The sequence below is a fragment of the Kogia breviceps genome, chromosome 3 (assembly GCF_026419965.1).
Source record: "Kogia breviceps isolate mKogBre1 chromosome 3, mKogBre1 haplotype 1, whole genome shotgun sequence".
In the NCBI taxonomy this organism is placed as follows: Eukaryota; Metazoa; Chordata; class Mammalia; order Artiodactyla; family Physeteridae; genus Kogia; species Kogia breviceps.
In genome coordinates this window covers 8,942,307-8,967,272 of record NC_081312.1, presented here as the reverse complement: position 1 = coordinate 8,967,272, position 24,966 = coordinate 8,942,307, and the positions used below count along the sequence as shown (strand labels likewise).

Sequence of the window (24,966 nt, the reverse complement as noted above, 5' to 3'; positions counted from 1 at the left end):
CTATGTTCCAATAAAACTTTGTTTACAAAAGTAGTCAGAGGGCCAGGTATTGATCTAAGTGTTATCCTTCCTTGTCCTGAAAGCACCATCTCCCCGGTGGCCTAGTTCAACGTTTGGTGGCCACACACAGGAGCTAACGCAACCCTCTCCTATAAGAAAGCCCTTCGTCTCTTTAAGGTGATGATACACTCTCGCCAAGTTATCTGTTTCCTTTCCTCCCACGACCCCATCTCTCCTCCTAATTCCAAGTCTCTCACCTCTTCTTAAGTGTGGTTGGCTGAGTTATGTTATTTTGATAACCACGTTTATATGGGTGTTGGAACGGAAGGGTTCAGACCTAAGCCTCTTTTTCTAGGCAAAAACAGTGTTTCATTTTACCTGTCCTTTAAGACGCCCTCTCCCCACTCCACAGGCGCTATCCTTTACCTCAGCCGCCCTGTTAGCACCTGTGTCTGCTTGTCCCAGAAGCTGCGATCATCAGGACCAGGCCACCCAGGCAGAAGCCCCAGGCTCCCGGCATGAGGTCTGCCAGGTGTCAGCTTTGAGGCTGAGGGATCATTCCACCGAGGAAACCTCCCTCAATCCCCTGAATCCAGGGAAGAGCCCCTCTTCTGTGCGACCACGTGGCCTGAAGGCACCACAGCACCGAGCCCCAGTCTTGCCACCCCACCCTGCTGACCGGTCTCTCTCCCCACTAGACTGTGAGTAAATGAGGGCAGGGACCACGGTGTGTTCCCTGCTGTATGCCTAGAGCCAACAGAGTGCTGGGCACAGGGGAAATGCTCAATAAACATAATATTAGGGCTTCCCTGGTGGCGCAGTGGTTGAGAGCCCGCCTGCCAACGCAGGGGACGCGGGTTCGTGCCCCGGTCCGGGAAGATCCCACATGCCGCGGAGCGGCTGGGCCCGTGAGCCATGGCCTCTGCGCCTGCGCGTCCGGAGCCTGTGCTCCGCAACGGGAGAGGCCACAGCAGTGAGAGGCCCGCGTACCACAAAAAAAAAAAAAAACAAAACATAATATTAAATGTAATATTATAATACTCAATGAACGAACGCACACATGAATGAATGAATTGTAAAAAAAAATCCTGAGAGTGGGTGAACGAGTCAGGCCTCCTGTGCATACAATGTACCCACTACACGTTGCCAAGCCCGCTCTCGCACTTGGTGACCCATGCGGTGGGCTCTGACCCTCGCAGTGGCCCTGCAAAGCACCGAGGTTGCCAGGGATCATGACCCCATTGCCCCTATGAGTGACGGGAGGTGCCCCCGTCAAGCACGGCCAGTAAACCTTGGCCTGGTGGCTGCCTGGAGGCTGGGTCCTCTCTCTGGCTCTCTGCCGCATTGGCCTTCTCCACGCACCACCCCACAGCCCTGGCTCAAAAGATGTCCTTGCTGGTGCCTTCTGGGAGGGGACCAGCACTCAGAAACCATGGTCTCCACAGCTCCTGTCCATCCTCTTGCTTTCCTGTCTTGGGTCCTAACTCCTGCCCACAGGAGCTGCTGATTCATAGCTCTGTGAACTTCCCCTATACGTGACTCTTGATCAGTCCCTTCCACATACCCAACACCTCCTCACGCCTGGAGACCCTACCCAAAGGCCACCTCCTCTGTGCAGCCAGCTGCAGTCCTGCAGACACATGTCTGCACTTTTATCACTTCTGTCTATGCCTCCAAGAATAGTACTCGGTAATCCCGATAAGACAGAGCTTATGAATTCAAAATAAAATCGAGGGTCTAATGATGATAACAACAGGTAGCTTTTATGGAGAGCTGACTCTCCCAGGAACAAATCCTGGTGACTTTATAGACACATCTCATTTGTAATCCTAAATGTCAGGCAGACATTTTCTATATTATTGTCGTCTCCATTTTTCTTTAGCCTGGCAGGCAAAACAGGGAAATGGTTAGGAACGTGGCCTTTGGGGTTAGGGAGACCAGGCTGCAACTCCCAAGTCCGTTCACTTGCCAGCTACGTGACTTTAGGGAACCTATATAACCTTTTCGAGCATCCCGCAGAGAAGGGTTAATGAGGGTAAAATTAGCACTGGTAGATAAAGCCCTCAGTACCTAGGCTACCTGGCATGAGTTAAGCCCTCTGTAAATGTCCTGAGGAGGATTCAGAAGGCAGAGGGTTATCTCATTCATCTTTGCACCCCTAGTGACTAGTATCGTGCCCGACTTCCAGTGAATGCTCCTTACAAATTTGGGGAGATGTTCCTCCACTGCCGTGCAGATGGACATCCTGGAAAGATGTGGCCCGGGGGATTCACGGGTTTCCTTAATCTCAACATGCTCATGCACTCCCCACCTCTGTTAAGAAAAGCATGAGGAGTAACCACGTGACGCAGAGGATGTCCCACCTGTTGCCCTCTTGCGCGGCCCCCACCATACACACACTGTAAAGGATGAACATGCTGGCTTTGGCTTTGATGCAAGCTCGTATTTTTCAAATCTTTGTGTACAGTGAATGAGATGTTTGTACTGTCAAATCACATTTCCCCACAGGCTGCCTTGTTTCCTGAAATAGTGGGGCCCAGATACTGGTTGTGCATGGAATACAAGCTCTGAGATTTTATTTCTTGTGTGCACTGGGTTCCCCGACCAAATCAGATGTCCAATTATATCTGCGTATTGGGAAATCTGGGCTGAAGAAAGAGCCGGCTGCCAATAGGGCACCAGGAAACAGTCCTTCTGGAGTTTCTGTGGACCAGCTGCCTGGCTGCCACCACCTGTACAAACTGGTTGGGCAACAGTGTTGCTCCCAATTTCACTAGAAAATGTTGGCTCTCAACTGGCACATGGGCTGGGATGCAAAGTGGCTTTCTCAGAAAAGTGCTGCTGCCTTGGGGCCTCTGTTTCTTAAGATACAGGTTTCTGTTTGGATGGATTGGCAGGGTTTTTCAACAAGAGTTGCTGACATCTGAATAATAGTTATGGTAATAATCATCACCATCATCATGGGAGGAAGAATCCTGTCAATTTGCGAACAAAACCCTCTCGGGTCCTGGTATTTCCCAAAGCCCCTCAGGGATGGGATCTGCCCCGGTGAGACCCACCGCTAGGATGTGCGGACTGTCTTGGGCAAAGAGGTCCCCCTTCTCCTCTGTGGGGCCATCTTCTGCCTCCTTCTCCCCATAGCCACACCAGAGAGGAGGGGGGGACAGTGGGCTGAGGAAGGGGTGTGGGCTTGGTCCAGGGGGCCAGGTGGCAGGGATGAGCGGTCTTCCCACGGGTGGGGAAGTGAGGCTCTCTGCGCCCGGCTGCTGAAGAGGGGCAGTGGTGGTGTGTGGGAGCTTGGAAAGCAGGAGGCCTGGGCTCTGCTTGCTTTGAGGCTCCCAGTGGACCTGGGCAAGTCATCTCCCTCACCCAGTGGGCCCTGCCTGCGATGAGGACTTTCACGGACCGTTGCCGCACCTTCCTGGGCTTTGGGGTGTATTTTGGGGAGGTCCTAGAGGATCAGGAGACAGGCTGTAGCTTTACAGCTAATACATGTTCACCTTTGTGGGGCACCTTAGGTGCTAGCATTTAGCTACAAGCTTCGGGGATGAACACTATTTTACGTTAGATGTGAAGTAACTTAGGGCACATTCTATATACATATTGCGGGAAATTGGAGGGGCCCCAAATCCCAAAATAGGAAGGCATCCCGAGCCAGATTAAAGGGTCCGCCCCCAATGTGCGCAACTGGATAGAGGGTGGGGTGGGGGTAGGGGTAGGGTGGGGTGGGGGTAGGGGTGGGGTGGGGAGGTGCCAGCACTGGGCTTGGTTTGATCACAACGAAACTGCCCCCGACGTCCTGGGCCATCCTTCTGTTTTGGGGAAGGAAGGAGGAGCTCAGAAAAGGGAGCTGAGCGACCTGGGCTTCCATGATTTAGAGACAGAGCAGGAGCAAAATGTCCAGGAAGGAGTGAGAGAGACCAGAGGAAGGAGGCTCCTCCTCCACCCGCGTCCTCGGGTCCCCAAGTACGCCACGTAGGTGGGAGCGTGTCACACACACCCACGCGCCCACTGCCACATTCCTCGCGCTCCCGCCCCAGCCGGGCCCATATCCGCGCGCCTGTAGGCCCTGGGCCTCCACGGGCCACGTCGCCGCCACCTGCTGCTGCATCCCTAGCGAAGGGGAAGGCGCATCTTCGCGCCTCCCCCACCCGCCCTCCACCTCCGAGCGGGCCTTCCCCGCACCCGCATACTCCAGGGCCGTGTGTAGGACGTCTTCCCCGGGCCCCCTCCCCAAAGCAGCGGGGGAGGCGGAAGGAGGAGCTCCGGCTGCAGCCACCCGCCCTCCCCCACCTCCCCCACCTCCGGAGCTCCCCCTCCCTTCCTCTCCCCTCCCTTCCCCTCCCCTCTCCTCCCCTCCCCTCCCCTCCCCTCCCTTCCCCTCGGCTGCCGCAGCCCGGCCAGTCGCGCGCTTCAGCTTGGGCTCCCCAGAACGAGTCGCTATAGGTAACAGCGCGGGCTCCGCAGACCCGGGGCCGGGGAAGCCCAGGCGCGTTGTCAGCAGCTGCGCTGCGGGGCGGGGGCAGGGGTCGCACGGACCCCCCCCCCCCCGTCCGGGCCTGCGGACCCAGGCTGGCCCGCCCCCTCCTCCCAGGACGCCTCAACCCGCGCGGTTCGCCGCCGCCGAGGTGCCCCTGCAGGGACCCCGACGCAGCCAGCCCCTTCTTCCTTCCCAGCCCGTGCGCACAGCTCTGCGCGCGGCAGGGTGGGCGCCCCACTGTCGCGGTCGCCGCCGCCGCCGGTAAGCCGCTCTCGGGGGCCGGGGCTGGGGCGGGGAGCGGGGGGTGCGGGAAGAGCGGGGCAGCTCCGCCACCACGGCCGCCGGACCGGCCATGTGCTAAAGTTTCTGGGGCTCTGCGCCCCACCGGGCGGGCGCGCAGCGCGGGGCTCAGCGTCGCGGTGGGTGGGGCGGCGCGGTCCTGCTGGGTGCCTGCCACCCCCGGACCCGCGGGGCGCAGCTCTGCGCGCTCTCACGCTCTCTCTTCCTCTCTTCTCCTCCGCGCTGCCTCCCGGAGGTCCTCCTGCCGAGCCCCGGCGCGGGGCATGAGGAGCCCCGGGGCGCCGCCCGGAGACTCCCCGACTGCGCGCACACCTCGAGAGCGGCGGACCGGGACATGAGCCGCGCGCGCGGGGTCCGGCGCCCGGCGGCCAGCCCGAGCTGGCGGCGGCCAGCGGATCGGCGCTGCCCGGGAGAATGAGGCAGGAGCCAGCGGCAGCCTTCTCTTTCTCCTCCTCCTGCTCCTCTTCGCCTTCCTCCGGCTCAGGCACCCCGGGCCCGGGCCAGGCTGTGGCTCTGCTGCGTGCCCCGCGCGCCCCCCGCCCGCCTCCGGATGCGCTGCTCGGTAAGCCAGGCCCTCCGCCGCGGAAACAAAGCCCCTTCGCACGGCCCCGGAGGCTGCCCATGAGCCCCCTGCTCGGCCCCCATCCAGAGCCTGCGGGGTTTCTCACTGAACCCTTGGGTTCCCCCGTTCCCCAGACCCTGCCTAGAGGCCGAACTGCCCGGGCGTCTTCGAGACCTGGTGCTTTCCTGGGCCATCAGGGAGGCAGATGCGGGCTTGACACGCAGGCAGGAGGAGACCTGTTTGGTCTCGGTAATGCTGTCTGCAACCTGGGTTCAGACTCTTCATTTGTGGAGGGAGACGACTCATATATAGTGACCTCGAAACTGGGGTCCAGGATGAGCTGGGTAGTATGTCTCCAGACCACCGGAGGAAGTGTGTTCCCCTTCTTCTCTGGCTCAGATGAGGAAACTGAGGCCCAGGTAGGCTGAATGACTTAATCAAGGTCACAGGGCCAGGAAGCGCAAGCCGGGGAGACCAGGATTGGAAACCAGGGTGCTGTTTCCACCTCTCCCTCGAGCTGATTCTTTTGTAACAAACACACCTGTCCCATTTCTTCTACTAACTGCTTCCGTCTGGAGTTACTGCGTGTGTGTGAAAATACTTGTGCTGATGAGTATCTGCTTGGATGAAATAAATTGCTGGTAGCATTTTTTTTTTTTTTTGGTCCATCCCTCCATCACATAGCTGCCTACCTTACGTGAACTGTAAGTGCACGGCCACTTCTGTTCAGATAGGAGGAGGGTATGTTCCCCTGCGTGCTCTCTTTCCCGGGATTCTGTTTCTCCCGGGCCTCTTAAAGGTTGGAAAGGGCAGAGTTCAGATCCTCCTGTGTGCGCCCAGCACATGCTCGGCCTCAGAACCATGTGGTAAGCCTTTCTGTGCGGGGAGGCCTAATCAAAGCTCCTGCCCCTGGTTGTGTAAGTCTTAAGAGATGGTTACTTAACAGGCTGGTCCCCTATGGCCACTGCGTAGGAACCAACCCTGCCGGAAATTTTATCTTGGCTCACATTTGCCAACCCTCCATGTCAGCAGAACTTCCCACATCTCAATCCAGAAGAAAAGGAGGTCGGGGGGCGGTGGCGGTTAATGTAGACAGGAGGCCTTAGCTTGCCCCCAACTCTCTGGTTTTGTAGCTCTTAACTGTTTGCTTAAGTGCATTTAGGTCAACCCTGAAAGGGGAAGCCACGCGGAATCATTTGGTCCTGGCCTGAGTGGCTTGTTTACTATGTTGAGTCACCAAGTGTTGAGCTTGGTGGTCTGCAGGACTCGGACAGTGTTGGTGTCAGTGCAGGGAAAGGCCATCGGTTTCCCTGTCTCCAGTGACATGACGAACTCTCAGATCCCTTCCAGTGACATGACGAACTCTCAGATCCCTTCCAGTGACATGACGAACTCTCAGATCCCTTCCAGTGAAATGATGAACTCTCAGATCCCTTCTAGTGACATGACGAACTCTCAGATCCCTTCCAGTGACATGATTCTTCGAGTGGCAGAGAGGGGGTTACAGGCCAGAGCTAGGGGGTGTGAGCTGATCAGCCCCACACATTTGGACAGATAGCTTGTTGATCGAATAGGTTGTTGATTTCCAAGAGGAGGCTATGGTGCCCGAGGGAGCTGCAAAATTCAGGTTCCACCCAAAGGAGGTGAAGCCTGGGCAGTGCTTTAGTGGATTATTTATTGGGCTAAAGCCTGGTGGTTATAAAATGTCCCAACGTGCCAGATTGGGTTCATGGCACAGGTTAGGCATTTCATTTGGAGAGATGACATAGACCCCTAAGAGCTGATGAAATACAACGCATCACCTAGATGTCCAGCCGGCTCGAAAGTGACCCGCTGGTGAGCCTGCCTGTTCCTTTCAGAAAGAATCTGTCATAGCTGCCTGGGTAAAACCTTCTCAGCCTAAACAATTAGAGCAAGTAACTAAAGCGATTTTTAGACTCTCCTCTCTCCATTGTTTGCTGATTATATTAGGAAAGGGTGGAGCCTGTCTCAGCAGGAATAGAGGGACTGTTCTAAGAAAGGGGGTCCACTAGGATGTTTAGACCCTGACTCAGTGTTCTCTCATTTTTTGCTCTTTTTTATCCTCCTGGAGTGAAAGTGTGCAATTGAGTAAAAAAGTCTCCCTTTTCGATTCTGTTTTGTCTTAAACCCACTTCTTTTCCGGAAGATCGCTAAAGCTGACCTCTTCCACACCATGTATAATGGTGTCATGTTCAGGTATATTCTAGGTGCCTCATGTTTCTCTTGGGAGAGCAGGAGGGGTACGTATCGCAGATGAATGACAACAATGAGACGTCTCCCTGGTGGGCACCCCATTTCTAACTCAGGAGTCTAGACCAGGAACTCTTTTGATCAGAGCTGACAAGCCCCGCATTGTGAGAACCCGCTTCGGATCCTGCAGCATTTGTGCATTGTTAAAGATGTACGCAGGTACCTATGGGGCATGATCCTTTCCTCTAAAAGGAACATCCTCCAGAGGCCAGGAGACCTGGGATTTATTCGTGACTCTGCTGTGAATTGGCTTTGTGACCTTGGATAAGTCATCTCCACTCTTGGGCTCTTCATTTACATCTGTGCAATGAGTGTGTATGTTTGTATGTGTCCCTGTGTTCATGTGCATGTGTGTATATTAGTGCCAGTAGACCCCCTCCAACTCTAAGCCCGAAGAGTCCTCGGAATCTGAATGTAGCTGGTTATTAATAGCTCCAGAGTGCCCTGTACTTTAAGGTTACATAACATTTTCCATTAAACATCTGTATAAACAGTAAAGAACTGGTCATTATAAAGAAGTGTATTGATTATCCTAAGCGGGGACTCCACCCTGCGTGATGAAAGAACTTTTCGTCTTAAAGGCAATAATGTCAGCTTTCCCATCATGGCACCTTGCGGGTGGCATCTTGGCACACAACGGAGAGGGCTGAGCCAGGACCCTCTCTAGGGTCCATGCGGCAGGAGCCACAGGAGTCACTATGTAATTTGGGTCAACGGGGTAGAGGAGAAATGTCACATCTAGCTTTGTAGCTCGAGGTCCAAGGGACATGGAGGTTTCACCGTAGTCTTAGGCTGTTCCTGGAAGGTAGGAGGAGAAGTATGTAATTACTGTTTGCAGTTGTTTGGAAAATGGAAAGTACTTTAATTAGAGCCTTGAATTCAGCTGAAGCTGAAAAATGGTGAGAAGTTCGTAGATTTGGCAGTGGTGTTTTTGCCGGGTTCTCTGGGCAGGCTTGCTTGTCACACTTTAAATAGTCTGTGGTCAGAGGTCAGGTTTCCTAGCGAAGCCGCAGTCATCGTCAGATAAAGAGGGTGGGAGAAAGAAACCACCAGTCCTTAAACATTTTGTCCCTCTGTCCCCGACTCTGCAAAGTAGATCTTACGGAGCCTGAGCTTGGAGAGCTGAAGTGTGTCGCTCAAAGTCGCAGGGTTATTGAATAGCAGAAGCTAGCGCGATTTCAAGTGCGTTCTGCTGGGGTTGAAAGCATCCTTCCCTTACCTGCCACACTTCATGTCCACCGATGCTGCAGTGTGTCTGGAAACCAAACTGTGCCCTCCTGCCCGAACTTTTAAATAACACTATGGCACAGAGAGGGCATGCCAAAGATTTGACGTATATAACATATGGGGGTGATTTGGCTCTTGAGAGACTTCTGAATCCAAAATGTTGGATTTCTTTGAACTCTATGTCGAATGTATTAGATTTGAAAGATACTCAGAAATAAGCCAAGTGTTAACCCTACAAGGGTTAGTGTTGGTAGTTCTTCGGGGGAAGCTAAAATAACTCCTGAGGTGCCATGTCACCCTGAATTCTACGGGAAGTGATCACAAGCTGGCATGTGGGATATTTTGGAAGGCGTTGCCAGCCTGCACCTTGCGAAAAGGGACACACAATAAAAGTTATGTAACAGAAGCTTTCGGAAAGAGCGTGGCTCCTCTTGCAGCATGCCCCACGGGTTAATCCTCCCCCAGACAGCAACCTGGAGAAAGAAGTAGGAGGAACATATACAGGAACTTAAAGGTTCACCTACAGCTCTTAAGAATTTCCAGGACTTAGAGGAGGAATTGGCAGTTTCCAGAAGTTTTCAAGCCCCCAAATAGAGATGCCGTCACAGCAGATATTTCGTGGAGCCTGCGGAAGTCCTCCCACGTTAGTATAGCTGCTGCCGTCTTTGCTGATAGTTCTACAAATCTGGATGAGTGTCATGCATACCCAGGACAGGAGATTCCGGAATCCTGTCTGCAACACACAATTTACAGAGGGTAAAGGGAAGTCATTGAAATCACCCTTCCTTACGTTCTAGTAATGATACTCAAGCTGTCTGTCTTCGCCAGCAGTTTAAATCTCTTCCAGCTCTGATGCTGGCCTTGCCCATGTCATAGGAGTGATGTCTTAACAAAAAGACCTCCCCTCCACCTCTTCTGGATTCCTGAATGGCTTCTGTGCCAAGAGCTTCGAGTTTCATGAAAGGTGATTAATGAGAAAAAGCAAACAGAATGAGTTGGAAAACACAATTGTGATTCACCTGTCATCTGTAAAATACCAAAACATCTTAGCAGCCAGCACAATTTTTCGATTTGGTGAATGAGAAATTACGTTGCATGTCCCTAGTGAGACCCATAGAGTTTGTACCCTTTGCCCCCAAGCCTTGAGAGAACCAGATTCCTGGTAGCTTCAGTTCTGGGCCAGATGTTTAGTACCTCTGACTAGTCAATGGCAGAGAATGCAAAAGTGGCCGTACAGAGGCATTAGCGGTTAGGCAAGAAGGCAGTGGAGTCCCTGGCCTCTGATCTGTGATTCCTGTGAACACTTGTTTGGGGCCTGGTAAGTAGAAACGATTTAACACCCATTTCCAGCATTGAGAAGCACAGAATTTTACTAAATTTACTAAAGAATTTTATGTTTCATGCTGTCTTCGTATGTGGCTTGTGACAAGTGTAAATGAGACTCTACAAGGGTTTAAAAGCCTACACCTTTACAAGCCCTTCTGGAAGACTCTGAGGGCTTGCCTGAGTATTTGCTATAGGCTGAACGCTTCTGCACTCAACATCATTGAAACCAGAATCCCAGGTCAGGTGGGGTGTTTGGGAGGCCCTGTGTCTTCTCGCCTCAGTTTCTCAACAGACTGTGATGAGCCACTCTGTATGCCTCATTTAGCATCCCGAGGCAGAAGCACACATAAGGCACGGGCGCTTCTTGTTTCTCCATCATCCCAGGTTTTGAGCCTATGTCTGCTAATATAGTCCAGGATCCTGACCAAGACCTTTTCGTTCTGCCACAGGTAAACCACTCAAGTTACATTGGCCTCTGTGTGGCCCGCCCCGCCCCCCCCAAAGATTCTCGATCCCTTTCCATTCAGAAGATGGATGATAATGGCAATCATCTTTTAATGATCAATATTGACAAGTCTTCTGTTTTTAAATAAAGTGCATGTGCCTTGAGAGCACCATATGCATAAGCTGAAAATGATTTACGAGTGCATGTAGTCCCATTAACTTGCTGAGAGGGCTTTATCGAAAACTTCTGAAAAAGTAAGCCCGGCTTTGCAGTGTTAAACATTAAAGGTAGAGATGGAAGCCCAAGTTCTCCACCCAGAAAGCAGGAGTAGAAGAATACACTTGCTCTCTAAAAGGGAGCGTTGAGACTTTTCTCAGTTTTACCAACAAGATCAACATCGCTCCGAAAATTTCATAGAGGTGCTGCAGTGGTCATAAGCCTGCTCCAGGATATCCCTGTGGAGTTGGAGAGCTGCTCTGTCCACCTCTCCAGGCGTGGTGCCATGTCCTCCACTGGGTGTGCCTCTCCGGTCCTGCCTGATCGCCGCGGCGATCGCTGGGGTCATCCTTCCACGGACAGGTGTTGTCAACAGCGGAACAAAACTCCATTGAACACCAGCTCTGTTGCAGGCACTGCAGGGCACGGGGGCTGCAGTGGTGGACCACAGACAGCTGCAGTGTGTCCACACGTGGCTCCTGTTCCTGTAGGCCTGGGACGGCACCACCGCCCTTTAGGGCCCATTTCAGATCTGCAGCGGAGCAAGGAGGCCAGTGAGGAGAGCCCAGCCTGGGAGTGAGGGGGTCTGCCTGTCAGCCCTGTCTCACCTGGGCACCTGGGGACAAGCGTCGGCCCCACTCTGGCCCTCCATTGGCTTCCCTTGTCTGTGAAGTGCAAGGACCGAGCCATGCAGGGTTTTTTCCAAGCGGGATCCAGGTACCACTTCCATGGAAGCATCCGGGGAGCTTGCTAAAATACAGATTCCTGGGCCTTGTGGCAGACCTATTGAGTCAGAACCTCAGAGGGTAGGGGCCCAGAATCTGTATTTTTAGCACCACCCCCCCCTCCCAGTAATTCTTATCTCAGGAGCAATAGAAATGCGAGAACCACTGATTCTTACAGGTAGTTAATCACTCATCCCCCTTCTTGCTCCAAAATACTCAGAATATGGCGCCCCTTCCCACCCCACCTCCACCCAAGCCGTTCCCTTCTCTCCTGCTCTTTCTGCTGCCCTGCTGCCCTCTACAGTTTGCTTTCCAGCGGCCCCCAGAGGGAGCCCTCTAAAGGATCATGGCCTTTTCTGCTCAGAGCTCGCCGGTGTCCCTGAGAGCAATGGCCAACGACTTTGGGAAGGCCTCCAGGGCCCTGCACAGCCTGGCCCTGGGTCCGACCTCCACTCCTGCCATCTCCCCTTGCTTCCCCGCTTCTGGCCACACCGGCTTCGTGCTGTTCCTGAAACCCACACAGCTGCCCGAGAGCCCTGTCACTCTCCATGAGCCCATGGGACCCGGGGACTGACAAGGAAGGGGGCTCGGCAGGTGGGGAACAGCCCCGAGGAGGTGCTGTCCTCTGTCCCCCCACTGCTTTTGAAACTCTGTACAGACAGATGGATGCTGTCACGCTCGCTGGGGCCAGTCTCAGCTTCCAGGCCCTCCACCAAATACAAGCTGTTTTAGGAGCAGCCCTTTAATTCAGAGCACCATATTATGGGGTGAGTCATCTCTGGACAGGATCACTGAAGTGGGCCTGGAGATCTCTTTCAGAGGAATCTTCTAGAAAGACCCTGATCCCCTCCCCGAGGCTGGATGTTTCTCCAGCCACACTTAACCCCGGGGGCCCTGCCATCCCTCCTCTTCCTTCCACAAACATTCCCAGAGCAGCAGCTACGTCCAGGCATCATTGCAGGCCTGCCCCGTACATGGGAGGCGCAGCGGCTCTGGGGTCTGCTTGGTTTCGTCTCCAACTCTGGCTCTTGCTCTCATACGGATGGAACAGGGAGGCCTGGCCCGCAGTCCTCTGGCCTCTGCCTTCTCCCACGGGCAAGAGGAGCTCTGCTCTGGCCTGTTTTCCAGGAGCGGCTCTCCTGGGGCCCGGGTGAAGCAAAGCGATCTCAGAAATACTGAGTGCGTGCTGAGTAAGAGGGAGAGATGGACCACCTCGTAAGATTCGCCTCCAAGGAGACCTGACTGCTTAACCTGGTGTAGAGACTTAAGACATAAAGAGTGTCGTAGACAAGTCAACACATGGCACTAGTTCAGGGTCCCTTGAGGCCAGCCTGCTCAGCAGTGTATCTCATGAAAAAGGCCATGAAAACCTCAGCCCCTGCTGGGTCCTGCTCACGGTAGGTAGGTGCTTCTCCTTGAATCTCGTGGAAAGAACCATTCTCACTCCTGGCATCCGTCTCACAGGTTCCTAAAGTGGACACATGGACCAGGCCGTCACTGAGAGGCCATCAGGTAGGATGGTGTGGGGATAAAGGGAAAAAAAAGATGCTCTCTGTCTTCAATGGACCCAGAGACAGTCGGGGAAACGTGTAACTACCCTGTAGCCAACTAGAGTGGTGGTTGACGCGCCCCAAGACGGCAAAGGTGGGAACGCTGGCTTTGGAGGGGGAGGGTGAAAGCATGAGCCTTGAGAGATGAGTAGGAGGTTGTCGAGCAGAGCTGAGGGCGAAAGGCGTTCCAGGCAGGAGGGAGAGTGTGAGCGGATGTGCAGAGGCGGGGCCGTCGGGGGTCGGTGAGCAGGTGGCGTAGGGCTGCGGCGTCGGCTGCGGGAGCACGCGTGCATCGGTCCGGTGCCCGTGGGAGTGGGCCTGGAGTGCCGGGTTGAGGCGTGTGCCCTGTGTCACAGGCGATGGGGAGCCGTGGGAAGTGCTTGCGTGAGGACGTGGGCTCCAGCAAGACAGCTGGCGTCCTGCTTCCTGCTCCCCTGTAATGTCTGTATCATGGTGAAGGTGTGTAAAAGGGATAAATGTATTAAAAGGTGTATAAAAAGAAGGCATCGTCTGTGCAGGTTGAGCGGGATTGTCTGGGGCGTGACCTCCAGGCCCTGTTTCTCGGATTGCCCTGTGTCTACTGCTCTATATCTGTTGAGTGATCCTCCAGGCCCCGCTGCCCAGACCCCAGCTCCACTGACCCTGCTGGACTCGGAGGGGAAGCGAGGTGGCCGCTGGCTGTAGCACTTGCTGCCCAGCCGTCGTGGACTCCGGCCAACGGGAAATGGAGCAGGCAGTGTCCCAGCCTGAATCACTGAGCCGTGGGTCTCCCTGCACCTCTGCAAACGCATTCAGGCTGCTCCTGGCCTAAAAACAAAGCTCCCAGACCTACAAACACAGCTGAGAGAATCCAGGGCATGCGTTCACCGGCCAGCTTCCCTGAGCTTCCCCCAGCCACGGGCTCGATGGGTGGGAAAGGGGTCACTTTCGGGAACCAAAGCCCAGGCCATTCCTGATTGTTAACTTTGAAATCAACATGCTCGGTGGGCTGGGTGACTTCTGCAGAGCCAGTGGGGCAGACACAAGGAAGAGGGTCCCAGGGGTCCTCTACCTTCTCATTGCTAAGAGAAGGAGAGGGAGGGAAAAGGCGTGTTCCATAGCCCAGTGGGCAAATTCTTAGCTGTTTCTGGGAGTTTAGCCCTGGAAAAGAGCCGCCTTTAGGACAGGCTGACTGCAAAATCATGCCAAGGGCAAAGCTTCCCGGGCAGTTTGAAGAGCTGCCGCCTGCTGGAGAACTCACCACCCCGGAATGTGGGCTCGGGAAAGGGATGCAGCTCCACCCTCTCAATGGCCCCATTTATAGGTCAAAAAATCGAGTCCCGGGGAGACGAAGCAACCGGCCCAAGGTCACACAGTGGGATTGGAACCCAGCAGGGCATCAAGTCATTGTGGAGTTGGTCACGATCTTTGAAGCTGGCCAGTGCCCAGTGTTGGCAGAAGTCCACGTGGAAATGGACAGTTTGTACTCACACCGCTTTGTCCCCAACCAGTTGTGCAGGATGTGGCTTTCTCCTTGTTCCTTTGCCCTTCCTCTTGGAAGCCAGGCCCAGAGCCAGGGTCCTGGGCAACCAGAATTGGAGGGGGCTGGGAATACCCCGAGATCTCTGGCCCTTTCTTCACTTGTTTGTTTCTGAAGCTTGTGTGGATGTTGGATGCAAGGAGAGAACAGTATCAGAGCAAATCAGAATCAGAATGCTTCTCAGTGTCTGGGCATGGGAAGAACTGAGGCTGAGGTCCGTTTGGAGCTCAGGGTATCATGAAAAGCCCCACCAGTTATCCAGGAAAGCCTGCCACCCAGACTCTCCATGCTCCTTGGATGTACCCGAGTCTAGCCCAAACCGCCATTGGCACCCTCATCGGTGTCTCTGTCTCCTCCCAACTGTGCCTGCATCCCCAGCACCCGGGACAGAGCTTGCTTAGTGGTAGGAGTGGCTCCAGGCCTCTTAGTGGCTGAGTGAGGGGTGCTGTGTGGAAAGGGATCTGTCTGATGAGCTGCTGGAGCAACGTGGCTCTCCTGGCTGTGTTTCGCCTTATCAAGGACGTTCTCCCAAATGCGTGAGAAGCTGATGTCAGTCCTGCCGGCTGACTTCAAAACAGTAAAAACCTTCAAGGCTTTATTAGGCAGATGTATAAGTACAGTTCCCATTCATGAAGTGAGTCCGTCACAGCCCTCAGGAACATGAAGGAATTGTTTGCAAACTTTCGCAGGTTATTACCCCCAAACTTGGTAAATGTATGTTTTACATAAATAATCTTGGGAGGCCCGTATGTTATGGCAGTTTGGGACAGAGGTAATCTACCTGCTGGCAGGTTTCATAGGTTTCACCACCTTATTTACACTTATTTTTCATGGAAGAGTAGAGCGGAGCTAAAAAATACTATCCTCACGTGGAGGGAGGCTAAATGTTTTAGAAAATGTATGGGGGCCACGCAGGTAGGCAGGGTGATTATTCTGAAGACATTTTGGGTGTCTGACCTCAGTCCCTCTGTTTTTCTGGTCAAGGACCCAGCCCTTACCCGATGGGAATGGCAGTTCTGTCACAGCCTCTTCCGGGGGGTATATGCTTGTTTTAGTTGAACCTGTTTTCAGAGTCAAACCATGGAGCATCTAACCCACTGTGCGATTCTTGGGCAATTTGCTTTAGCCTTTTTGGACCTTGTTTTCTCTTCTGTACAATGGCTGTAATAAAAACAATTAGTGATAATCGTAGCTTTTGTATACTAGGTGCTTACTCTGGGTGGAGACTTTGTGCTAAATAAGTACTTTCCACGGACTATTTTATTTAATCCGAGCAACAGCTCAATAAAGCAGTCACTTTTCTTACTCCCATTTTACAGATGAAGAAACTAAAGCTTAGAGAGTATTTATTGCTGCATATGAAACACCTCCAGATAGTGGCTTCAAACACTAGTCATCCTTTAAGTCCAGGGGCCGCCTGGGCTCAGCTCGATGGTTCTTGCTGAAGGCCTGTTGAGATCACAGTCAGGTTGTGGCTGTGGCTGGAATCGTCCAGAAGCTTCCTCACTTCCATGCCTGGAGCCTGGCCCAGGAGGACGCACACAGCCTGGGGGTGTGGGGGGCCGTAGAGCTGGGGCTCCTCGGATCTCTGTGCAGCCTCCCCACATGGTCTCTCCAGCAAGGTGGGCCAAGCCAGCTGGACTTCCCACATCGTGGCTCAGGGCTCCAGTGCGCATGTCCCAAGAGGGAGGGAGGTGTGGGAGGGCCATCTGTATCGCCTTTTATGGTCAAGCCTTGCAAATCACACAGCATCACTTCCGGCATATTCTGTCCCTTAAAAACAAATTACTAAGGCTGCCCACATTGGAGCCCACGTTGATGGGAAGGGCGTTGCAGAATTTGGGGCACGCTTTAAGCCACCGTGGAGGGCATAGGTGGCTTGTACAGGGGGTGGACTTTGGTAGGCGGCAGAGTAGGGTGTGACCCAGGCGATAGGATCCTGAGCACATCCGGCCACCCCCCCGACATTTATAAACGCTGACCACCTTGCTCTGCGGGAAATCGGAGCTCCGTAAACCCCGGTACCCTCCTGTCCACCTTTCAGGTGTGCTCCCCGAAGAGGCAAACAAAGCTGCTAAGAACCCGATGTCTGCTTTTCGGTTCAAAGAGGTGCTGGTGCAGACCCTGTGTGTGCCCCACCTCGCCTCTCCCCTTTTGTGCCCTTGCCTCCCTCCCCTGCACCCTGGCCTCTGCTCACTTTCTTGGACCCTTTGGCACTTTCGCCTCCGTGAACATTTCTGCATCAACAAGTATTAAAAGTATCTCATGATTGAGTTGATATCAAGATGAATATTTTAATGTTATATATTAAAGCATTTTCTTCTAAGTAAAAGTTCACTTTTTTCCTTCTGATTTTAAAAGAAGTGGAAACGTTTCTGTGAGTCCTGAGCCCTGTGCCCCCTGCATCTGATAGAAAAGTCAGGCCTGCCTGCACCTACCCTCCCTGCCCTCCATTCTCTCCCTCTCCTCTCCTTCCCTCTCCACCGGCACTACTTCTCTCTCTCTCTCTTTTGTTTTTAATGTACATTCTTTTTTAAAAGTTATTTGGTTTTTTGTTTTTGTTTTAATTTTTAAATTCCCATTTATTTAGTTTCTATTTAGTTTCTACTTATTGACAGATTGGAGTTTAACCATAACCAATTTTTTTTAACATCTTTATTGGAGTATAACTGTTTTACAATAGTGTGTTAGTTTCTGCTTTACAACAAAGTGAATCAGTTATACATATACATATGTTCCCATATCTCCTCCCTCTTGCGTCTCCCTCCCTCCCACCCTCCCTATCCCACCCCTCTAGGTGGTCACAAAGCACAGAGGTGATCTCCCTGTGCTATGCGGCAGCTTCCCACTAGCTATCTAATTTACTTTTGGTAGTGTGTATATGTCCCTGCCATTCTCTCACATCGTCACAGCTTACCCTTCCCCCTCCCCATATCCTCAAGTCCATGCTCTAGTAGGTCTGTGTTTTATTTATTTTATTTATTTATTTTTGGTTGCATTGGGTCTTTGTCACCAGGCACAGGCTTTTTCTAGTTGTGGCGAGCAGGGACAGCTCTTCGTTGCGGTGCGCGGGCTTCTCATTGCGGTGGCTTCTCTTGTTGCGGAGCACGCAGGCTTCAGTAGTTGTGGCGCACAGGCTTAGTTGCTCCGCAGCATGTAGGATCTTCCTGCACCAGGGCTGGAACCCGTGTCCCCTGCATTAGCCGGCAGATTCCTAACCACTGCGCCACCAGGGAAGCCCCACATTCTTTTTTTTTTAAATTAGTTTATTTTTATTTTTTATTTTTATTTTTTTTAATTAGTTTTTTTTATACACATCAGTGTATACATGCCAATCCCAATCTCCCAATTCATCCCCCCCACCCCTCCCACCGCTTTCCCCCGTTGGTGTCCATACATTTGTTCTCTACATCTGTGTCTCTATTTCTGCCTTGCAAAGCAGTTCTTCTGTACCATTGTTCTAGATTCCACATATATGCATTGATATGCAATATTTGTTTTTCTCTTTCTGACTTACTTCACTCTGTATGACAGACTCTAGGTCCATCCACGTGTCTACAAATGACCCAATTTCGTTCCTTTTTAAGGCTGAGTAATATTCCATTGTATATATGCACCACATCTTCCTTATCCATTCGTCTGTCGATGGGCATTTAGGTTGCTTCCATGACCTGGCTCTTGTAAACAGTGCTGCGGTGAACACTGGGGTGCATGTGTCTTCTGAATTCTGGTTTTCTCTGGGACTGCTTCACTCTTGATTCCAGTCCTCACTCTGCAGGCCATTCTCCTCTCCTGGACTATGGACCTCTAGGTTCTTGCCTGTGTCCCCTGGGCTAGAACCAGAACTGGGAACAGAATGTTCCCCCGGACTCTGGGCCTCTTCTTTCCACTGGCCCTTCACTGGGGATGGACCTTCCTTGTGAGAAGAGACTTAAGCAGGGGCCTCTTCCCCATAAGCCCACGAGCAGTCACCCCTGTCTGGTTCTGGTTTCTGGCTTTCTCACTTCTTATTTCCTTGAAAGCTTTAAAGAGATGGCAGCACAGGGAGATGACTTCTCTCAGGGTCGTTGCCGGAGGTCCTGCATCTTTTTTAAAAATAAATTTATTTATTTTAAAATTTATTTTTGGCTGTGTTGGGTCTTCGTTGCTGTGCACAGGCTTTCTTTAGTTGCAGTGAGTGGGGGCTACTCTTCATTGTGGTATGCAGGCTTCTCATTGTGGTCGCTTCTCTTATTTCGGAGCACGGGCTCTAGAGCGCAGGCTTCAATAGTTGTGGCACGTGGGCTTAGTTGCTCCGTGGCATGTGGGATCTTCCTGGACCAGGGCTCGGACCCATGTCCCCTGCATTGGCAGGCGGATTCTTTTTTTTTTTTTTTTACATCTTTATTGGAGTATAATTGCTTTACAATGTTGTGTTAGTTTCTGCTGTGTAACAAAGTGAATCAGCTATACATAAACATATATCCCCATATCTCCTCCTTCTTGTGTCTCCCTCCCACCCTCCCTATCCCACCCCTCTAGGTGGTCGCAAAGCACCAAGCTGATCTCACTGTGCTGTGTGGCTGCTTCTCACTAGCTATCTGTTTTACATTTGGTAGTGTATATATGTCCATGCCACTCTCTCACTTCGTCCCAGCTTACCCTTCCCCCTCCTCGGGTCCTCAAGTCTATTCTCTACGTCTGTATCTTTATTCCTGTCCTGCCCCTAGGTTCTTCAGAACCATTTTTTTTTTGAGATTCCATATATATGTGTTAACATACGGTATTTGTTTTTCTCTTTCTGACTTACTTCACTCTGTATGACAGACTCTAGGTCCATCCACCTCACTACAAATAACTCAATTTCGTTTCTTTTTATGGCTGAGTAATATTCCATTGTATATATGTGCCACATCTGCTTTATCCATTCATCTATCGATGGACACTTCGGTTACTTCCATGTCCTGGCTATCGTAAATAGAGCTGCAGTGAACATTGTGGTACATGACTCTTTTTGAATTATGGTTTTCTCAGGGTATATGCCCAGTAGTGGGATTGCTGGGTCGTATGGTAGTTCTATTTGTAGTTTTTTAAGGAACCTCCATACTGTTCTCCATAGTGGCTGTATCAATTTACATTCCCACCAACAGTGCAAGAATGTTCCCTTTTCTCCACACCCTCTCCAGCATTTATTGTTTCTAGAGTTTTTGATGATGGCCATTCTGACAGGTGTGAGGTGATACCTCATTGTAGTTTTGATTTGCATTTCTCTAATGATCAGTGTTGTTGAGCATCCTCTCATGTGTTTGTTGGCAATCTGTGTATCTTCTTTGGAGAAATGTCTGTTTAGGTCTTCTGGCAGGCAGATTCTTAACCATTGCGCCACCAGGGAAGCCCTGGCGGTCCTGCATCTTGATTGGCACATGGGGTGGTAAGAATCAACACCCCCTCCCCAAGCAGGCTTATAATCATCCTTCCATCCATCCAGAGACTTCTCATTGAGTAGCTGCTGTGTGCCAACAGGTCCTACCTGGTGTCTGTCCTCGTGGAACCCAGAGGGGCAGAAAGACAGAAAAATCAACACGTGAATTATTATAATCACTAGGAGATTGTGGATAAGGAATCAGCATTTCATGAAAACTAAAGCCAGAAATGAAATCTGGCTTCACAAAGGAGAATCGGTCACAGAAAAATCATCATCAGCTGTCAGGACGTCTCCCTTCCCTGCTGTCTGGAGCCCCAGGTCTCACCATCTGGTTCCTCCCTCCTCCCGCATCTCTCAACTCTGGCTTTCTCTTCCTGCTCCTCTGAGCCCACAGCTCAGTGGCGGTCAGCCCCATGTCTGTGTGACCTCACAACTCACTCCATCTCCTTGGGGGGCCTAGATTCCCAGGAGAAAAGCTAAGTGGCCTGGCTTGGGTGGGGTCTTCTGTTCTAAGCAGCTGTGGCTGGGTGGGAGGGGTCATGTGGGGAGAGCCGACTCTCCTCACCTGTAACTGGGAAGGTTCCCCAGGACGGGCGTGCAGGGGTGGCGTTTCACGAACCCATTTTGTGGTGTAGGGTTGCAGTTGCCAGCGTTTGGGTATACACAGGTGGGGAAGTTTGTTTAATCCAGGAAGTGGCAGGAGATTGCCGAATTCCAGTCTGCCTTCTGTTACCACCATCATATGATAAATATTAAGAAAAAATAGGAAAACCCTACTTCCGGAATGTTCAAAGAGTAATTCTTTTTCATTACTTCATTTATGTAAGTCTAATTAATTAACCAATCACCATGCATTTTTCTTGGTTTGTTTTCATTTTGCCTAAGAGAACTAAGACCTTGGTCATAGACCTGATCTGGTCTGTGGACCCACAGTGGGGATCCGAGGGCATGACGGAGCCCACAGAGGTCACTTAACAAAGTAACAAAACACTGGCATGTGCTGGCACTGGGCTCAGAGCCAGTGTGCTATTTAGTCCCGAGCCTCCACCTCGTGAGATGGAGAAAATGAAGATCAGGGCCTTGTCCAGAGTGGCACAGACAGCAAGAAAAGGAGCGGGATTGGATTCCAGGTTGTTGACTCCTACAAAAGTGTCCTTTCGGGTGAGGGAGATGGAAGGGGTCCCATCTATAACAGAGGTAAGCCTGTGATACGGGTGAGCTATAGCAGAAAGAACGAACTGCTCGGAGACTAACGGAGCGACTCTGGAAACTTCCCCAGAAAAGTGTTTACTTAGGCCTTGAAGAACAAGAAGGAAGCATTGGCCAGAGGAGGGAAGGAGGCACCGCAGGCAGGGGATGGACGCAGGAGTGTGGATGCAGGTCTGGGAGAGTGTGGAGAGCCCTGGCCAGACCGTGCCGTCCGAGCCAGCCGAGCTTGGGGTGCGGGGAAGCGACGCCAGCCAGGCTGTGATTTAAAAAGCCAGCCTGTTGGTAACGTGGAGCTTGAACCAACATTTGCAAATTAGAAATCTGTGCTGGAAAACACTTTTAAATAAAGCAAATGTTTGGCGTATGCAGAGAGACGCACGCAAATGGACTGATTACTGAAAATGCATTCTGGTGTAAAAGCTACACCAAGGTTTCGCCTCCCTGGGGGGCAGCGTTGAGAGTGACCTCGACTTTGAATGTTAATTCCCTTCTTGGAGAAAATCACTGCCTTTTAGAACAACTTCCACCCTCTTCCCTGAGAGTCTCGTTGTAATTCATACGATGATTTTGTTTCTAAAGCCCATCACGGGCACAGTCGAATTTAGCAGCTCTGTGGGTGGGCGGGGCTTAATGGCCCTAAGTGACAGATGAGGGAAAAGCCTCAGACAACCTTGGGAGCGTGGGTAGGGTCACGCGGGTAGCGTGGGAATGTGGACCACCGTCTCCGTACTGCCAAGTCTCACCCCGATGGATGACTTCTTACCAAGTTCGTAGCCCCGGGCTTATGCAGTACACCTGCAAGTGGGAGGGGTTTTCTGATCTGGGCTTTCCTTTGTCACGTGTCCTTGCTGAGCGCTTAGTTTCCTGGGCTGCAGTAACCGTAACACAAGCTGGGTGCCTCCGAACAACAGAAATGTAATCTGGAGGCCAGATGTCCGAAAGCAAGGTGTCAGCATGTGGCCACGCTCCTCCTGAAGGTTCTAGGGGAGAACCTCGCCTCTTCCAGGCTTCTCGTGGTTGCCGGCAGTCCTTGGGGTTCAGGGGCTTATAGCTGCATCATCCCAGTCTCTGCCTGCATCTTCCCATGACGTTCTCCCCGTGCGTCCTGTTTCTCTGCATCCAGATGTCCCTTAGGACCCACCCTGATCTAGTATGGCCTTATCTTAACTTGCTTACATCTGCAGAGACCCAAATAAGGTCACGGGGGCCAGTGGTTAGGACTTGAACATACCTTTTGGGGGACACAGTTCAACCCATTGCACTGAGAGACTGCCTGGGTGGCGGGGTCTCTAGTGGACCATGTCATGTCCTCAACCAGAAGGTTCTACGAGTAGTCACTTCTCTCCGGCCCTTGGGGGGGTCTTACCTGTCCCCTTCTCAGGCTGACTCATCACATACCCCCAGGGAGCCCCTGGATCCCTCTGGCCCCTGTGCCAGGATGGGGCGAAAACTCAGCTGCTGCCAGCTTAGCGCTCGTGGGGATGGGCTGTGCCGCTTTGGCGTCCGTTTGGGATGTTACCGAAGCCTGGAGGCAGTGACTGGGTGACAGCACGGGCACGTTGCGTGATTGGGGGAGCATGGTCGCCCCTGGCTGGCTGTAGCATCCTTCCTTGGGGCTCCAGACAGCACCTGGCGTCTTGCTCGGTCTGGGTATCATTCTGACTTCAGGGTGGCCACGGGGCAGCTGTGTTTGGGGAGGTGGCACAGAGCTTAGACATTCGAGCTAGTCTGGTTCTTTCCCCTACCAGCTAACGGATATCTCCAGGGCAGGGACGTCTGGCCATCTCTGTTTTCCCTTCAGCACAGCTTTGGATGCATGGGAGCGGCCATGTATTTACAAGTTCAGTCGCCCTGTGGCAGGAACCTGGGGCCCCCGAGATACCCCAGGGCGAATCTCTTCCCTGCATGTGCACTGCAGGGCTGCTGCGGGATTCCATGAGCTCGTGTACATTAACTAAAACCACACACTCGAAAAATGTCAACTCTGGTTATAATCCAGGGGATGTTTATAAAGAGGAAGTGGCAGAGCTTGACTGAAGAACAGAGCGTAGTCAAAGATGGCTCCTCGCGGGGATGGGTGGTAACGTGGCCCCGGTGGGAACAGATCATAGGAAAGGACGGGGGGGTTTGGCCCCCCGTAGAAACCTGTTGCATTTGCAAGTGGAAACACGCAGATGAGTTATGCTCTAGATCTGTCAAGTCTGCAGCAACTGTGGTCCATGAGGTGGGAACATTATGTCCCTAGAGACCAGAGCTTCTCTAAAGGCAGGGACCCTTTAGAGAATTCTGTAAGAGGCCTTCTGCCGAGAGCTAGAGGAGACCCAAGAGGAGAGGGGGGACAGGGGTGAGGGCAGCACGGGAGTCTGGGCAGGAGCTGTCTGTCCTGTTGGTAGCAGAGAAGGCAGCCTGGGACGTTTAGGTTTGTAGGATGGGAATTCAGGGTCTTAGGAAACGGGAGCCTGGGGCAACCTGGGTGGGCGTGGGGTTGGCAAACCTGAAAATAGAGGCTGCCTGGCCGTTTAAGGAAGAAAGTTTGCTGCAGAGAAGAATCCAAGTGGCCCAGGGCCAGCAGGGCAAGCAAGGGCCATGCTCTACCAACTCCTTACGGCTCTGAAGGTTTGGATCTGTCCTCACCCTCCGTGGCCTTGGTCCTCCAAGTTGCTGGAATGTTCCCCGAGGGCAGGGGATGCTTCTGAAAGGCCACAGCCTCCGCCGGCAGTCAGCAGAGTGCCAGACGCCTAGTCCACGGGGCGCAGTTGAGGAGACCCGTTGCCCGAGGCAACGTGCCAAGTGCTGAGTCCCCAGCCCCCGCTGCCTTTGAGGATGTTTTTCCCAGGGAGCATTTGGAAGTGCCTGGGCTCCCTCACTTTGCATCGGGATTCAGCTAGGCTGAGGTGTGGCCTGGGCAGCAGTACTTTCGAAGGCTCCCACGGACCCTGCCTCCAGGGCTGAGATGCGAGACCTGGACGGATCGTGGCTCCGCTACTGGGCCTGGGCCCTGCCCTGCTGGGCCTGACTCACCGTTCAGCCCAAGGCCCAGCCTTGCAGACATGATGCTTGTGGTGGGTCTAGCACAGTGCCTGGTCCACAGACACCCTGGCTCCTGCTGGTTCAAAGCAGAGAGCCGATCTGGCCACACACAGTCTGGGCAAACTGCTCCAGGGAAGCAGCAGGTTTCTGGAAGAGGGAAGAGGGGCAGCCAGTGCTGGGTGGTCCCAGGCTGGGTCAGTGGCCGTGGGCACCCGAGAAAGGGCCGGTGGGATGGGAGAGTGTTTCAGGGAAAAGAGCCCATCTCCTTGGGCTTGGTGTCTTTTTGGGGTGAAACAAATGCCATTTTGTCAGAGCTCCTCTCCTTGGGGACAAGATGATACAGTTCCCGCTAATGAGCTGTCGTTGAACACACGCTATGTGCCACATCTGTGCAAGGGGTTGGGGACCCCTAAATGAATTGGACGAATTAGAGACAATCATGCCTGTTGGAGCCCAGCGGACTCTGGGCTCCCCCGACCCCCGGCCCCGTCTAACTCCGGGCAGCCGGAGGGCAGAGGAGGGAGAGAGGCGGTCCCGCTTCGAGACGATCGGGCTCGAGGCTGGAGAGGGACAGGGCTTGCGGGACCTCTGGTGGCCTTTGTGCTCATTGAAACATTTTTTTTTCTTGGTATAAACTGTTCCCAGTCGACAGAGGATGGAGGTTTGGAATCAGGCCCGTGACCTTCTGCAGGTGCTGAGCTG

The 24,966-nt window shown here is 52.8% G+C and overlaps 1 protein-coding gene across 3 annotated transcripts in view; it reads left to right on the top strand.

Annotated features, from left to right (window-relative positions):
- The first annotated feature begins 4,038 nt into the window (after window positions 1-4,038).
- The window catches only part of TUNAR (TCL1 upstream neural differentiation-associated RNA), a 45,621-nt gene continuing 24,693 nt past the window's right edge, over window positions 4,039-24,966 (top strand). For 2 of the 3 annotated variants that reach the window (XM_067030641.1, XM_067030642.1), the window contains exons 1-2: window positions 4,039-4,741; window positions 5,016-5,342. In XM_067030641.1, coding sequence (XP_066886742.1) covers window positions 5,331-5,342 — 12 coding nt within the window. In that variant the 5' untranslated portion in view covers window positions 4,039-4,741; window positions 5,016-5,330. Of the gene's footprint in view, window positions 4,742-5,015; window positions 5,343-13,041; window positions 13,065-24,966 lie in introns of those variants that run through there. The other variant, XM_067030644.1, reaches the window with a different exon arrangement.